This window comes from Pteropus vampyrus, unplaced genomic scaffold (genome assembly GCF_000151845.1).
Source record: "Pteropus vampyrus isolate Shadow unplaced genomic scaffold, Pvam_2.0 Scaffold85, whole genome shotgun sequence".
NCBI lineage: Eukaryota > Metazoa > Chordata > Mammalia > Chiroptera > Pteropodidae > Pteropus > Pteropus vampyrus.
This window is the reverse complement of record NW_011888866.1, coordinates 8,199,394-8,213,784: the sequence shown is the minus strand read 5'-3', so window position 1 is coordinate 8,213,784 and position 14,391 is coordinate 8,199,394. Positions and strand designations below refer to the sequence as shown.

The 14,391-nt window shown below is 33.8% G+C and overlaps 2 protein-coding genes across 6 annotated transcripts in view; one reads left to right on the top strand and one right to left on the bottom strand.

Moving 5' to 3' along the window:
• The window catches only part of PIGB (phosphatidylinositol glycan anchor biosynthesis class B), a 23,885-nt gene extending 9,897 nt beyond the window's left edge, over positions 1-13,988 (top strand). For 3 of the 5 annotated variants that reach the window (XM_011363457.2, XM_011363456.2, XM_023532568.1), the window contains exons 6-12: positions 2,271-2,411; positions 3,708-3,759; positions 4,774-4,985; positions 5,551-5,615; positions 10,670-10,883; positions 12,342-12,522; positions 12,834-13,988. In XM_011363457.2, coding sequence (XP_011361759.1) covers positions 2,271-2,411; positions 3,708-3,759; positions 4,774-4,985; positions 5,551-5,615; positions 10,670-10,883; positions 12,342-12,522; positions 12,834-12,971 — 1,003 coding nt within the window. In that variant the 3' untranslated portion in view covers positions 12,972-13,988. The remainder of the gene's footprint in view (positions 1-2,270; positions 2,412-3,707; positions 3,760-4,773; positions 4,986-5,550; positions 5,616-10,669; positions 10,884-12,341; positions 12,523-12,833) is intronic. The other 2 variants (XR_002781156.1, XM_011363458.2) reach the window with 2 other exon arrangements.
• Positions 12,787-14,391, bottom strand: part of CCPG1 (cell cycle progression 1) — a 39,949-nt gene continuing 38,344 nt past the window's right edge. Inside the window, exon 9 of the mRNA XM_011363459.2 lies at positions 12,787-13,954. Coding sequence (XP_011361761.1) covers positions 13,765-13,954 — 190 coding nt within the window. The 3' untranslated portion in view covers positions 12,787-13,764. The remainder of the gene's footprint in view (positions 13,955-14,391) is intronic.

The following is a 14,391-nucleotide window of genomic DNA, read 5'->3' as shown; positions in this document are numbered from 1 at the left end:
AGAATTCTCTTGTAAAATCAGTATTTAGGATATAATGAAAGGGAGAAAGCCAGAATTTGAGTCTAGTTAAGAAGCTAGCGACCATTCTTCCTATATAAAAAAGTGGTTGGATGAAATAAGATCATTTCTGCATTAGACTCTTGACTGCAAAAATAGGCATTCAATTAGATTACCTATATGAGGAGGACTTTATTTAAGACAAAGTGAAAATAAGGAAGATCGGCATCTTAGCCTTGTGGCCAGGCCTAGATTAAAATTATAGAGTATCTCAGCCACACAACTGAATTGGAAGGTTATGCAGAATGTAAGGTAGTTTTGAGGAATGGCCTGTTGTTCTGTAGTGCTTTTATAGGCCAGTCTATGAATCTCTGTTTTATCCACCATTTTGAGGCTTTCTCAGGCTCTGTCCACTTCTGTTCTCACTACCAATTGCCCAATTTTCCCTGTATCTCACATTTACTTTGAAGGAATATGATTAGGTCTGTTAAATATCATTGTCCCTATTTGGATGGAGCCTTCACACTGGCCAGCCTTAGATGAGCTGCCTCAGCTCAGATGCTGTCCCCTGATTCCATCAGGAAAGGTTATGTGGGACAAATGACCACTGTATAAGCATTCTTCACATGACAGGTACTATTCTTGGCCTGACAATAAATGACATTTTGCAAACTCCTTTAAAAATGCACATATAATGAAAGATTTTTAAATTGGCATGAGGATATCTAAACATTTATATCTGTAAAATGAGAATAACAACTCTCATAAGAATTAAATGAGAATCTATGTGAATTGTATAGCACAGAACCCCATTACAAAGTGCTTAGGAAATACTGATGATGACAATGTTGTTAAAGAATATTTCTGAGTAATACAAAAAAAAAAAAAAAAGACTATGATGACTACGAAAAGATTCCAAACAAGTAACAGGACTTGATGTAAAATGATGGTAGTGGGAATGAGAAAGGGACAAAAAAAAAAGTATGGGATGAGAAGTTGTTATTTAAGGTGACTCTAAAATTTTAAGACTCAGAAACAGTGATACTGTTAACTTACATACTAGACACTGAATAAGTTTGAGGGAAAGTTGTGGGGCTTATTTGAAACACTTTGAGTGCCAGTAAGAGATGAATGTAGACAAATATTCAGGAATGAGAAGAAGTCGAAGTCTGAAAATTTGGAGTGAGGTTAAGAAATACACATTTAGGCATCCTCTAGGGAGTTTCACTAGAGCAGAAGTTGCAATTTAGATGGTCTGCAAGTCAGACCAAGCCACAAATATGTTTTATTTCACCTGCACAGTGTTTTTGTTTTTTAGTAAACTACTTGGCAAAGTTTTAAAATTAGGAGATCTTCCATAACATCTGGATTTCTGGTTTCTCTTGAAAAAACAGAAGTCCTAACATTTTGGGTCAAGATTCCTTCATGATAACATTAAAGCCCTTATGTGGACTACATCATTCATTTGTATTACGTGATCTCTATAAGCATTTAAATTTGAAATCCTTGCTCTTACATCCTCACCATTAGAAAGTCTTCATAATTATTAGTTAATAGATATATAATGGTGCCATAAAGTTGTTTTATTTTGCTAGCTTTTAGTTTTTCACAGGGTTAAGTATATATCCAGGTAATAATCTCCTGTCTGCAGTCTCCATGATTAAATTATTGCATAATCTCCTGTAGCCATTTATTGAGAGAAATCCTAATAGTAAAAGTCCACAATTCTATCCATGATCATATAGGTTTGTATAGTAGGCTTTTTATCAGTTGTACATATACATCTTTCAGTTGGATAAATTTAGCAGCTTACCTTTTCAAAACAAATTCATATGGACTCAGAAGCCTATGATAGCCTAAATAATCGTAATGTTTATTTAAATGCACTTGGTTTCTTTGCTAGAGAATGGTTTTATGGACTTTCTCTTATAGCCTTGTGAGTGACTTGATCATTTTTCTATCAGGAAAGTTCTGTGGTTAAAAGTTAGTATACCTTTCAACAAACAAGACAAACATTAAAACAAAAAATAACTGCTTATTTGAAAGTACCAGAAGTAAGATATTAGAGCTGGAAAAGACCTTAGATAATACTTCGTTTTACAGATGAGAAAAACTAAGAGTGAGAAAGTATAAGTAACTTTCCCAACTTCACACAGCTATTTATACCAAAAAGAAAATGCTCTAACAAAAAAAAGTTATAGCACAGTGTAAATAGTAGATAACTTCTAAACTCATTTCTTAGTTGTCTTGACAATATATTTTCCTTGTTTTAGTATCAAGTACTCATCCCTGGTGGCACTTGCCTTCATAATTCGTCCCACAGCTATCATTCCATGGATACCTTTGCTCTTAAGACATATCTGGCAAGAACAGAGAAAGCTTGATCTTATTCTACATCATTTTTTACCTGTAGGGTAAGTAGTGCTACAGTCCATCTACCCAAATGGCTTAAAAGGATATAGAACACTTATGTATTCCTGTGGGAATATAAATTGATACAACCTCTTTGAAAAACTAAGTATTTACTAAAGCTAATCGCACTATACCCTAGTGCTCAGTTACTTTCAATACTAAGTATGTATTCAACAGAAATGTACATATATGGGAACCAGAAGGCGAGTCAAAGAATGATCATAACAGTGTTGATAATAGCTAAAAAAAAAAAAGGGAAGCACAGTGTCTAACAGAATAAATACACTGTGGCATATAAATTCAGTGAATATTATACAGTATTATAAATTAATGTACTGCAATATGCAAAAAACATGGTTAAATCTCATGATTGTAGGAAACTAGACATGAGTACATATAGCATGATTCTATTTTTGTAAAATTCAAAAAGTAAAACATCTACCCTATCAAAAGTCAGAATAGTTACTGGTCACCTTTGGGAAGAGAGTGGAGATTGGTTGGAGGGATGAGGGGGCCTTTTGAAGTACTAATAATGCTCTGTTTCCTGATCTGTATGAGTTACAGTTTGTTTTCATATTGTGATGATTCATGAAGACTTATAGTGTACTTTTCTGTGTATGTTTTTGATATGCCGCCTGAGATGGCCCCCACTAATCCCATTCTCTTGATATACATGCTCTTGTATAATCCTCTTGAGTGTGGGCTGGACATTTTGACTCAATTCTAACAAATATGGCAGAAAGGATGTCACATCCATGATTGGGTATAAAGACTTTTACCTTGGGTTCCTGTCTCACTCTCAGCTGGCTCAAGCCAGGGGAAGCCAGTTGCCATGTCATGACTTAGTCTTAAAGGAGAGGGTTACATGTGGGAGGCTGAGCCCTGCCAACAATCATGTGAGTGAGCTTAGAAGCAAATATCCCCAACATCCCCAATCAAGCCTTCAGCCAACATCTTGACAATTCGTGAGAGACCTTGAACCAGAGACACCCCGCTAAGCTGCACCTGGATTCTTGACCCACAGAAACTGAGAGATAAAAAATGTTCATAGTTGTAAGTTGCCAAGTTTTGGGGTAATTTGTAATGCAGAAATAGATAACGCAGTGTTTATTACTTTTTAAATTTCCTTAAATGCAGCTCCTGTCATGAAAGACTTCAAAATGTGTAAATCCATATTCAGTAGGTGACACTAAAGCATTTTAAAATGGCTTTTGATGCAAGGCACTTGCAAAGCCATATGCCAATATTGGATTTTCAGTAAGTTCAGAATGTTAATCACCCTTCTTTTCATTTTTCAGATTTGTCACTTTGAGTTGGTCTCTGATAATTGATCGTATGTTTTTTGGGCAAGTAGGTAAAATATTTATTACACTAAAAACTCAATCTGACTTTTTAATCAGTCCATGAATATTTGAGAATGTAGGCAAATCATTTTTTTAATAATATGGGATACATTAAAAAAAACTACTAGCATATGCCTTTGGTTCAATTTGCTATGCTTTCTATTAGATAACAAAATTGAGTATTCCTAGTTGAAGTTCGAGTCCACTTTAAAGGCATTTTTATAAGGTTTGTAGCAATAGAGGTTAGATTTTTTAATAATTTTAATTGACTTCAAGGTAATCATTCAGAATTCAAATTAACCAGAATACTCTATTCTTCAAGCATTGGTGTGACATTTTAAACTTATGACTGTTAGTTGTTTTTAAGTTCTCTGTTTTTAAGTTACTTATGGGCTCTGGAATCAGACTGCCACAGCATGAAGCTTAGTGCCCTGTTACCTGTGTGACCCAGGACAAGTTATGTACCTTTCTTGCCAGTTTCTTTTTCTGGAAATGATTGTGGTACATGTCTCACAAGGTTGGATTAAATGAGATAATGCATGTAAAGTGCCTACAATGGTGCCTGGCACAAGTGAGCACTTAATGTTAGCTGTTGTTGCTATTAATTATTATCTGCTTTGTGCCATAATTGCACCTGTAATGTTTTCAGAGCTTTATCTTAATAAGTAATGTGTGATATAAGGTACTGCAGTAAAAATTTTGATGTGGTTATAACACACACACTGTCATAAAAATTTTTTTTAGGATTCTCTATAGCTCTAATTGTATGTAAAACTTACATTGTCAAAATATAAACATTTATTTATACTTTCTTAAATCTCAAAAACCTAGTGTTTTACAAATTAACAATACTTAGAACACAAAAAATAATGATTTCATATGGTCACTGTTCAAAATTATCAATGTAAACTTTTATCTGGGTTTTAGACGTTATTCATAATTCAATGTCAAATTCATTAATGCCAAAGATTCACACTTGACACTAATACATTTCTATTTCTCTTTCCTTCAACTATGCCAGTGGACTCTGGTTCAATATAATTTTTTGAGATTTAACGTGCTGCAGAATTTGGGAACATTTTATGGTTCTCATCCATGGCACTGGTACTTCAGTCAAGGATTTCCAGTTGTCCTAGGTACTCACTTACCCTTCTTCATTCATGGCTGCTTTCTAGCCCCAAAGAGGTACCGGATACTTTTGGTGACTGTGCTGTGGACACTGCTAGTATATAGGTAAGATTTTATTTATTTAAATAGTTAACTTTCATAATTTAACCAAGAAATTATTCAAAAAGTAAATATCTTTTGGAGATGCAGTAACTTTTTTGTGATTTGTTAATGAAGATTATTTAGCAACAGAGAGGCAGTAATTATGCTGATGCTTAGGTAGAATGAATACTTCTGATATGTATAGTTACCTTAACATGGATTACATTCAATTTTTAAGAAGTTGAACAAGTTTCATTTGCTCCTAAAAAACAGAGATTACCAAAATTTTAAGTATTGAAGAACCAGAGAAATATTTTTAAATGAAAATATATGCATCTTTATTCCAAATTTGAGTAATATGACTTGTTTTGGTAATAGGAATCCATTTTTTAGAATATTGACATTAGACATTGATATCAAATATTAGAATTACTTTTAACACATCATCGCCTCATTCCTAAAGCATGAAAGTCAGTCTCAGTACTCAGAAAAACAGGTCATGTTAATTATTTCATTTTAAAGACACTAATCTCAAACTATCATATAATATGTAAAAATAATATTTTTTTATATCTTTGTTTTATTATAGCATGTTGAGCCACAAAGAATTCAGGTTTATCTATTCAGTTTTACCATTTTGTATGGTGTTTTGTGGTAAGTATTTTTATTCAATATAGAAAAAATATATAGAAATAGTTAGAAGACAATAAACTCATTAAACTCTAAAATATTTTCAACTAGGCTAAAAGAGAATTGCTTCTTAATTACAAAATAATTATGTTACTGCAGTATTCTCTTTTTTGCAGCCTAAATATCCTTTTTCCTACGTTCTGTAAAGTGAGATAAAATCATAAAGATCCAATATCCAAAGCACCTTTTGGTGGTGGTGTTTCTAGCTATTAGAAATCTTTCACTAAAAAGTAATGGAATATCTTTTTTAGAATAGCTACTTTATGGTTAGACTAGGAAGTTCTTCATTCCACAAATGAAAATATGTTTATAGCTGCTGAAACAGTTTTCAATGCTTTTAATGCTTTAAGACTCACTCTAATGCATATGCAGTTTTTAAAGTGATTCACATCTGATTTTATTTTTGGCCTTTTCTCCATTATTTCCTGTAAGTCTTGGCAAGAATTTTTTTACATGTGACTTCTCAAGTTTTATGTTACTCAGCTCTGGAAAATATGAATTTTTACATTGTTTGGTTTGGAAAAATCATGAATTGAAACTTTATTAACTTCAAGTTTAATTCAGAATAAGTGACTTTTGGTCTCCTTCAAATATTAATCACTAAAAAAAGTCATTGGACTGGAGAGAGAAGAAATCAATGGGACTAGAAACAGGGAAAAGCTAAGGAGTTAATAGTATCACACTTTTTACTTAAAAAAAGAACTCAAAAAAAACCAGTTAAGCAGCCTTCTTGACCAAGATTACATTATGTCCTACAGATCTCAGACGTACTCTCTTCAATTTAGGTACAAACATACACAGCTATATATTTATACATCTTAAGTGCTGAAACCGGTGTTAATTTATGTCATTACTTTATACACGAATGCAGGCACATATAAAAATATAGGCATCTATTTGCAAGTCTTAAGAATAGTGGGCCCATTTACCAGAGCACATTTATTCATATTTTATAAAATGAGTCACTATGCATATTTTAACTTTTTCTTTTTTATGACAGCTTGAGTTATAATTAAATCAAGTTTGGTTTCTGCCCAGGTGAACATTGCCAGACTACTAGAAGACAAATACATGTGTATTTGGTTTGGTTAATTTAGGAAGTTGTTTTGATTCCATTTTTATACTCTGGGTTTTTCCAGCATTCCACTTCTATGGGTGTCTTTACAAAGTGTTTTAAGGAAAAACTGAGTTTTCTGCACCTCATGCCCAGTCTAAAAGATGGCATCTTTAATTGTTAGGGTCCCAGTAATCCCTTGTTCCCAGTCCTAAAGATTTAGATAAAATGATGAGGAGAGTTGAAGAGCTCCTTCTGTAATGGACAAGAACCAGCCTTTCTCCATCCTGCTTCCACTCAGAATGACCCCTAAAGGACAGAGACCCACCAAAACCCATGACCTTCTCACAGGATGTGATCTTTCCCTCTGGACACATATACCCAAGGTTTTTGAGTGAACCAAAAGATTTTGATTCTTAGGAGTCAGAACTCTTTAATGCCAACAGTTTCCAACAATAGGACAATTAAGTAGTGAGCTCACCTGGACAGAAGTCAGGAATGATGTCAGATAACAGTTCTTTTTGGAGTTCTTGATATTTTAAATAATCCAGTTTGAGCCTTTTCTAACTACCTGAAATCTTGAGTTATATTATACTTCAAATGTCAGTTTTATTCTATTCTTGCATGATCTATTTTGGCCTGATTTTATATAAACATGACAACTTTATTGGCAACTCCTGTGTAACAAACCATCTCAAAATTTAGTCACTTAAAACTCTACTTATTATACTTATTATTACTTACATGTCTATAGTTGAGCTGGGCAGTTCTCGTCTCTACCGAGTTTATACACATGTGATCAGCTGCAGATGGGGTACACACCTCTTTTGACCGAGGCTGGTTTCTCATATTTGGGGTTCAGCTGGCTATAAGCTAAGGTTCCTCAGTTCTTCTATGTGCTCTCATTCTCCAGCAGGCTAACTGGGCTTGTTCAATGGGTATAGGCAGGGTTCCAGGAGAAGAAACAGTAGTGAGGCCCAAGCATGGAACTGGCACACTGTCACTTGCACCATTCTTTTGGTCAAAGCAAGTCACAAAGCCAGGCCAGATTCAAGAGATGAGAAATAAACTTCAGGCTCATGTAGGGACTGAATATAGGAAGAGGAGTAATTGTGGCCATTTTTTTAATCTGTGGCAACTTTTCTTGCCTAGTTTGAATTTCCCTCAGTCCTATCCAAAAGTAGAACTTAATTCTAGAAAACATACCTTCTGTGATTGGCTCTGATCCTTAGTGAACTGTATAACCTTGTGCCTCAGTTTCCTTATCTGTAAAAGAAAGGTGCCATTGGTCTAGTAACACTGAAATTCTTAGGTTGAACCTGTGATTTGTGCTGGTATGTTTACAGCACTTGCTATCAGTTCTGGGTTGAGTTTCTGTTGAATGTTTTTGCCACCGTGGCCAATGCAGACTTGCTTGTCTCGATTAGGCCACTTTATTTTTCTATATGCTAATCTTTTTATCAAAATTGCACATGTACATTGTTTCAGAAGTCATTCATAAGGAGTTTGTTTTAAAAAAACGGTTCTCCCCCGCCCCACTCCCAGAGGCAATCATACTTTTAGGTGGTTATTTTGATATTTATCTCTAAATAAAATGCTAATATTGCATAAAGATCTTTGGTTTTGGTATTATCGACTTCTCACTATGGAAGATGAAATTATAGCTTATTTCCTTAGCAAAGTAGCAATATAAAATTCTTGCTACCTCCTTCTGTTCCCAATACTCTCACATGGTTCTTCCCCAGGCCCACTCTCCTGAACATTCCATTCCAGAATTAAACCACCCTTTGTTTTTCTCATGTAAACACCAGAATCAAGTTGACCTAACAGTTTTCTCAAGGAATATTTAAAAGTGAAAATGTTAATTTAGAAATATCTCTAATTCATAGAACTTGGGAGAGATTTTTTTCTTAACATTGGTTTTAATATTTCTTGCCCAAACTAGGATGCATCCTTGCTACCCCTCAGTGTTTGACAGGATCAGTTATGTACAGCCCTCAATTCTCATCCTCTTTGTTACAGTGAACCTTTGGGTAAGAAGAAACTCATCAGTCATTGCTAAAGAATACAGAACAACACACTATCCAAAACTTTAAAAGTGATTGTGTGTATCAAGATAAATCATATATGACAATTAGGAGATATGGCTGAGTAAAGAAGAAACTAACTCATGAGGGGCCTTCTTATATACTCATTTTTAAGACTTTACCTGGGAGAGTAGTTAATTAGGACAGAAAGGATTTAAAACATTTTTTAACAGTAGGTCTGATGAGAGTGATTTGGTAAGAACCTAGTATATTACAAAAGTAAATACTCATGGTACAAAAAATAATAATAAACAACCATCAGTGTCATCCTCTAATCATCTAGTCCCATTCCCCAGTGATAATTATCACACTTATAAATTCCTCCAGAGATTTTCTGTATTCCCACTTTAAATATCTTTTTGTAGGCCCAGATAACAGGAGCAAATTCAATATTCTGGGATGTTACTTAGCATTGAGTTATCAAGAGCTACTATGTGAAATGAAGGGGCCTATATTCTGACAGGTAGTCACCAGGATTCGTACTCAGTCTTTGTTGTCATGGAAACTACATGAGACTGAAAGATTTCTGTAAGTGGTTTTATAGGACATTTAGAAAACTTGTGTTCCTAGAATGTTCAGTAATTGTGAGGGGGGTTTCACATTTTGAATTAGGTAATACATTACCTGGTGGTGACTATATCACCTTGTGAAGCTAGCTCATTTTAGGGTAGATCCATTTAGTGAGAATTACATCTCTTTATTTGTATGCACAATTAAGCAGACTTACTGAATGGCAGCTATTAGAATCTTAATTATCTCTTTTAAATAGTAAAGAAACCATACTGTTTCTCTATAAGAAACCCATGGATTCTGGGCTTCTCTTGTGGTTCAGTCTAACATTCAATCTATATCTTTACAATTCTCCCTTTAGCAACACCAATTTCTGAAATCCCCTTGGGAAACTTTTCAAGGTCAGATGGTTTGAAAACCTTCAGTCTTCAAATTCAAGGCTGTTCGTCTCTTCTCTTCCCAACATTTTATTATTTCTCCAAATAATACAGATTCATTTTTCACTAAAAGGACCCATCCTAAAATGAGCTAGCTTCAAAGTGAAAATCACCACAAAATAATATAAGCATTACCTAACTTAAAAGACTCCCCTCAGTACTAAAGAAGCTAGGAAGACAAGCACATTTTCTTCCAGCATTTCCGCCAGAATGCCATTTTTACATTCGCCACCATGTATTCCAGTTTTGTATTAGTCACCTCTACCATTGTACCTGTCTCTAGTGCTGTTAAGTTTCTGGTAAAACTTTAACATCTAGTGAATGAACAAACTGTTAATGAGTGAACCACTTTAGAGGCCCATGGTAAACTTGAATATTCCCCCTTCTGGGGCCTTGTTGGAGTAGACTACTGAAGCATTTTGTAATTTGAGCCCACTAAGTAGATACAGTTTTTGCCTGTCAACCCAGGGAAGCACTTCACTTTCAAGTTGTATTTGCTGCTGTGTTTTATCTGTGGCTGGAATTATTAGGTGGCAGAACTTCTGCAATCCTATTTCAGTTTCTGATAAAGCTAATTCTAGTTTTCATCCTCTTCAGCAGGTTCTTCATTTTACCATTTCCAACATCTTACAAATTTAGATTTAAGTTTTAAACATAAGCTTGGTTTTCTTGATCTAGCTACATTTTTTATCACACTTTTCATAATATTCTTTGGTTAATCAGCTGTTTTTAGTGGCACTATGTGAAATGACTGTGTGATATTCCAACTACTGAATGGAATGCACTGTACATAATGTTATCTGAAATATTCATACAGGAACAAAATTGAGCATCTAAGATTTCTTGCCCAAATTTGCTTTTAACTGTCAATTGTATGTTATCAGATGTCTTAGAATAGATGAAGTTATTTTCATGTCTATCTTCATACAGGGTATTCACTAAACCACCTGAAAACATGGAAGAAACCAGCTCTAAGTTTCTTGTTTTTATCAAATATGCTTCTCGCTCTCTATACTGGTTTAGTTCATCAACGAGGTACTCTTGATGTCATGACTCATATTCAAGAACTCTGTTACAAAAATCCTAATAAATCTGCAGCTTCGGTGTTTGTAATGATGCCTTGCCACTCTACTCCTTTTTATAGGTAATAAAAGTTGTTCCACTATCTGCTATTTATTAAGAAAATGAAGCTACTTTAAAATTCCTTTCAGATTCCTGAATTTAAATTGATCATTGATCAAATGATTAAAAGAAATTTAAAACTCCACATTTATTCACTGCTGAATTTTACAAACCATTTGAACTATGTTGTCAATGAAAATCATATACTTTTAACTTCGATCTTTTTTAAAATTTATATTTAAATTACCTGATTTAAATATAGTATATTTTATAGATTATTTGATGATAATTTCTTAGTAAAGAAATTATCTCACTACAAATCTTTGTGACAAATACCTTATGTGTATACAATATTGAATTAATCTCAAAACACTAGCCTCTAGTCCAGATTTACTACTGGGCTATTGCCCTGATCTTAAACGAGTCTTTTTAATCTCTTTGGATATCAGTTGTATAGCCAAAAAAAATTAGGGAATTCAGTTAGATAATACCCTAATGCTTGAATTAAGTGTTTCTGAGAATGTAACACTAAAATTGCCTTAACTATGCTGGGTATCTATCCATTTGGCCCTATACTTATTATTTCAGGAAGCTATATTACCAATTGCCCAAGAAAGGTACAAGTGCAAACAGCTTTTCTTTAAAATCTGGCTTAATCTGGCTTTAAACAATCTATTTCATGTGCATAGTCAACTTAATGTCAAAGTTGACATCCTTTTAAGGTAATTTAACACTTTTGGAAAACGTGCATTTCATAGATAAAATACACCTCTCACATATTGATTTTTATTAATTTTTCCTGAGGCAAAGTTATAAACATGGCTTTCTGTATGGTCCATGCAACTAGTGTTGTCATAATTCATCAATCTATCTTTTTAATATATACTCTAGTCTTTCTATGCCACAATAAAACCATTACTTATTTGGATGCTAATCAGTGAACATATGCTGCTCTTTATTACTAACTCTCACTTATATAAGAACAATCAAAAAAACAAAAAACCACAAACTTTATCATTGAAGGATGTGATCCATCCCCTTTCAGAGCTGAAAGGGAAGAGAGCAACAATCCTTTCTGGTTCATGTCCAGTTTTCTACTTTGCCTAATAAACCTATGGGGTATTACTCTCTTGTTAACAAGTAACCTACTTGGTCTCAAAGGCCCCTTACATTCCTGGAAGACCATATCAGTGTTAGAGAATATTAGGTCCCCCAAGCTCTGATCTACCATCCCATCTTGAAATGGAGTTTCATACTTTAGTTTGGACTTATAGGTTATGCTCCTCCTGCACTGGTACATGCTATCAAATCATATTCTCCATCTTTGAGAAACCACATTAAAGGCTTGCTTCTTCACCTTAGTTGGAACTCAGTTTAGATTCAGATTTTACATTTTGTTATGTTAACATAATGTATCTTAAGAGTAATCTGAAAACTTTCACAACTTCTTGTAATTATAATGGTAACTTTCTTTTTATAGCCATGTCCACTACCCACTTCCAATGAGATTTCTTGAATGTCCCCCAAACCTGACTGGAAAAAGTCAGTATCTTGATGAAGCAGATATATTTTATCTAAATCCCTTAAACTGGTTGTATAAAGAGTTTCACAACAATTCAACATTACCTACTCACTTGATCATCTTCAGCATTTTGGAGGAGGTAAGGAAACATGAAAAAAAGGGAAAACAGTATTTTATCTTACCTTAGGTTTAGCAGGTAAATAGACAATCTAACTTTTTTATGGTCCCTTTTATCCCCCATATTTTGTAATTGGTAACTTTTCCCTAGTCAAAATCAGCCCCAATTCCATATGTATATGTAACTTACCATGAGTTAATTTAAGAAATGACATTGTTTTTATTTTTTTAAAAGTTGTAGAGCCGCAAATCACAATAGGCTATTCTAAAATTCTTAAAACAGTACTCAGCAAAATGTAGCTTTTATTTACTCAAACATTTATTTACTTCTAGGAAATAAGTGCTTTCCTAATTTCAAGAAACTACGAGAGAACCGCTGTTTTCTTTCACACTCACTTGCCAGAGGGTCGAACTGGAAGTCACATATACGTCTATGAACGGAAATTAAAAGGGAAACTCAACAGAAGATGAAAGTCTGAACTGTGTTTAGATCTTTTCCAGAGATATAGAAACTACTGGGTAGAAATATTCAGATGCTGCTTAAAATGTGCTAGCAAACACTGGGTAAGATTCATGGAACTAGCAAAACCCCACTATGAACTGCTTTACCAAATATTACTACTGAGGAAATGTATGAAAAATATCACAAAGTATAAAATCACATATTAATACACTGCCAGATTTTAAATAGACCTTTAGTTTTCCTCATGACGTAGTTTTATTGTTTCTTCCACAATATTCAGATGTGCAAGAAATTTCACAAGAGAACAAGTCAGCAAGTTCATAAGAAGGCAGCAAATTCTTCACAAGTCAACGGGGCTCTTGAACCCACAAAAAGACAAGAAGCAAGAGTAAGATTATAAAATGTTAAAGAAGAAATTCCATCACAATGTACTTTTCTCAAGCTCTACTGCAAATTTAACACAAATATCAGTGTTAATTACACTTTGTTATGTATGATTTGAGCTTGCTTTAAGCTCATACACTGAAAGGAAGTCTCATTTCATGCACAAATCTGTTGCATGCCTGGCTTCCTTAACAAAACTACAGTTCAACATTTCCACTGCAAAAAGATATTCAGCAAAGCTAAACTACAAGAAAATGCAGGTTAGTAAGCTTTTGCTTGATGCTTCTGAGTAATAATATAAAGTCATCTTAGAAATGATAAAAAGACATTATCTTGATAATTTCATCTTAGTTTCAACACCAAACATTGTAGAAAGCATCCATGTTACAGTTTTCTATTTTAACTTAATCATGACGGTCAATATTTAGGATCAAAAGGTAATTGCCCCAACTCTATTTCGAGATTTGCCATGTGTCTTCCATTAGTGCGACCATATTTATGCCATTTACCTTCCCTTTTATAAGGTTGTGGCTGAGGGTGCTTCTGCTCTTGTTTTCGATGCCTGGAGTTTTCAATATTTACCATACGTTGCTTTTTATCTGGTCGACTGAAAGCAGTAAACACATTTTTCATCTATGTTATTCGAGTTGAATTTATTTAAACAAGAAACAATTTTAATGTTTTTTTTTCCCATTAATCTATTATCTGAATACTCTGAAAAAAGGATGTTAAATTAATCTGAAGTATAATCCTGGTATAACCATGCCAAAAAGATTGAGCATTATACTTTTATCTTATAGAAAAAAATAGACAAACATAACTATTGGCAAAAAAGGAAACACTCAACAGATAAAAACAGAAATGTGACAATAAAATAATGAGATGTGTTTCCATTATTTTCCTTCCTTTCTTTAAAAACCAATCCCTCCCCATTGATTTCATCCCTCAGCAGAAATATGTATATACATCTCTTACAAAGAAAACAAAATCTTTTTCTTTCTGACAGCTAAGGTTCATGAACAGTGTCTATATTTACTGCTTTCC